The sequence below is a fragment of the Psittacula echo genome (genome assembly GCF_963264785.1).
Source record: "Psittacula echo genome assembly, chromosome: 7".
Lineage (NCBI taxonomy): Eukaryota > Metazoa > Chordata > Aves > Psittaciformes > Psittacidae > Psittacula > Psittacula echo.
In genome coordinates this window covers 61,216,406-61,219,014 of record NC_137740.1, presented here as the reverse complement: position 1 = coordinate 61,219,014, position 2,609 = coordinate 61,216,406, and the positions used below count along the sequence as shown (strand labels likewise).

At 47.3% G+C, this 2,609-nt stretch overlaps 1 protein-coding gene across 1 annotated transcript; it reads right to left on the bottom strand.

Moving 5' to 3' along the window:
• Positions 1-263: 263 nt before the first annotated feature.
• Positions 264-1,217, bottom strand: LOC308223697 (G-protein coupled receptor 35-like; the record flags this gene model as incomplete). Its single annotated transcript, XM_080623069.1, has 1 exon — positions 264-1,217. The coding sequence occupies exon 1, from the start codon at positions 1,206-1,208 to the stop codon at positions 264-266; it is 945 nt and encodes a 314-aa protein (XP_080479195.1). The 5' UTR covers positions 1,209-1,217.
• Between the last annotated feature and the right edge of the window lie 1,392 nt (positions 1,218-2,609).

Genomic DNA, 2,609 nt, shown 5'->3' with positions numbered 1-2,609 from the left:
AACAGTGGCTTTATCATCTATTCTCCATCCCACATGGCTCTCCCTCTTGAAGCTGTGATACTATGGTCAAAGCGGGAGTCAAGTCACTGAGGACAGAAGGACAGAAGTCAAGTTAATATCAGACCCCTTGGAAGAGATTGCCCCTTTTTGCAGGTACACCTATAGTTACAATCATTGCAAATACTGTAGATGGTCCTATTCCCTCTGCCTCAAAACTGCAGCAGCCCTGTGGCTCTTAACACCTGTAGTGTGCTACACCTTGTTTATGTCTTGACTTGATCTGTGGGTGACTGGGATTCTTGGCTTTGGTTTATCTTGCACCTCATAGATAGACAAGGGGGGAACAGGGAAGGAAATTCCTGAAATTCCTTAGCTGCAAAGTAATAGCAAAATGCATCCAAACAGCAGTTAGTGTTTGCTAAGCATGCGCAGATCTGAACACAGGCTCTAACTTCCGAGAGCAGAGAACAAGCTCCAGCAACATCCACTGCTAACCGCGAGAGCAAGGCAATGAAGAAGGGTGAAAAACATACAGTGAACACGCACAGATTCACAGAAATAATGCGGATTGCTTTCTGGATTAATTTTGTCTCATGAGGACTTGTGACCATCTTCTTCTTGAGACATTTGATGACTTGTACTGAGCAAAAAGTCACAATCACTAAGGGGATAAAATAGCCAAAGATGACTGACACTAACAATGTATAACTAGGTTGAGTAGATTGTTTCCGAAAGCAGACTTTTTCCTTTTTGTCATGAAGTTGTGGATGAAAGTAGGAATAAATCATTAGTATTATCCAAAGAGCCCCACAGATGGAAGCTGATTTCAGTGGGGATCGAAGAGTCTTTGCTTTTAGAGGGAACTTGATTGCGATGTATCGATCGATTGCTATCAGGGTGATGATCAGGATGCTCATAGGCATGTTTGTAAAGTAGATCCTTTGTATGGTGAAGCACAAGTTGTCTATGGGATGCTCATACTTGGTAAAATATATCAAGAAAGGCAGGGCAAAGAGCAGGAAACTGTCTGCGACTATGAGGTTGATCATGTACACCCTGGTCTCGGTCCACCTCTTGAGTTTGCAGCAGAAGACCCAGAAGGCAACCGCGTTCAGTGGGATCCCCAGAGAGAGCACCGGGATGTAGACTATAAATTGAAACAGCACGATGCCGTTCTGCATGTCGTCGTCTTCGGTGCAGTTCTCCATGTTGGGTTGTCTCTGCAAGACAAGAGGGCAGGCATGAGACCGAGCTTGGGGACCGGCCGTCTGGGCTGGTGCCTGCTGCAGTGCCCCGCTCCTCTGGTTCTGGGGCTCCTCCTGCCCTTGCACTGCAGATCAGCTCATCAGCACTGAGCACAGGGTTCGAGGTGCGGCCTCATCAGTGCCCAATACAGGGCGATGATCACTGCTCTGGCCCTGCCGCCTCACTATTGCTGATACAGCCTAGGATGCTGTTGGGCTACTTGGCTGCCTGGGCACAAGCTGGCTTATGTCATGCTGCCATGAACCCACTCTCTCTGCGGGCTGCTGGGGAGGAATTGCTCAGCATTAAGTACTACCAGCCCTAGCAGATCTAGCCCGAGGTCTCCAAAGAGAGAAGAGAATGTGAGCAAAATTCTGATCTCAACCTTCAAAGGCAGGAAGCCAAAATGTTGCTAAAGCAGAAAACACAAAACCAGGAACTTAGACCATCTCCTGGTATTCCTTTAAATATTCAGGGTGTCTTCTACCGGCAAGGAGGCTGTGAAAGATGAATCGGACTTAGTCTGCAGCTCATAAAGGAAGCGTTTACATCGAGGCAGGGAAAAAAAACACCCAGATTCCTTCAATGTCTTACAAATACATTGCCTTATCAGTCAGCATCTTGTAAGCACAAACATTTAAACTGTACTGAAAATGCCCAGTTGCATGAACTGACTGAACTGGCTTTAGTGTCGAAGACTGGGAGATGGATCTCTTCAGTTCAAGAAGGACAGGGGCCTCCTGGAGAGAGTCTAGTACAGGGCAACTAAGATGATTAAGGGAGAGGAGCATCTCCCTTATGAGGAAAGGCTGAGGGAGCTGGGTCTCTATAGTTTGGAGAAGAGGAGACTGCGGGGGGACCTTATTAGTGTATATAAATATATAAAGGGGGAGTGTCACGAGGATGGAGCCAGGCTCTTCTCAATGGCAAACAATGATAGGACAAGGGGTAATGGGTATAAACTGGAACACAAGAGGTTCCACTTAAACTTGAGAAGAAACTTCTTCTCAGTGAGGGTGACAGAACACTGGAACAGGCTGCCCAGGGAGGTTGTGGAGTCTCCTTCTCTGGAGACATTCAAAACCCGCCTGGACACATTCCTATGTAACCTTATTTAGGTGTTCCTGCTCCGGCAGGAGGATTGGACTAGATGATCTTCTGAGATCCCTTCCAATCTCTAACATACTGTGATCTGGCAATCACACAGGAAAGCCCAGCAGCTGCCATAGCCCCAGAGCTGGTATGTCATTACTGAACCACAGGGGTGCAGTCATTTGTAGGGTGGAATTTATGGAGGAGCTAATATAAAGCTGGTGTCCTGGCTCTCTTGGGCTTCCAGCCTCACAGGTCCTCGGCTGCATTAT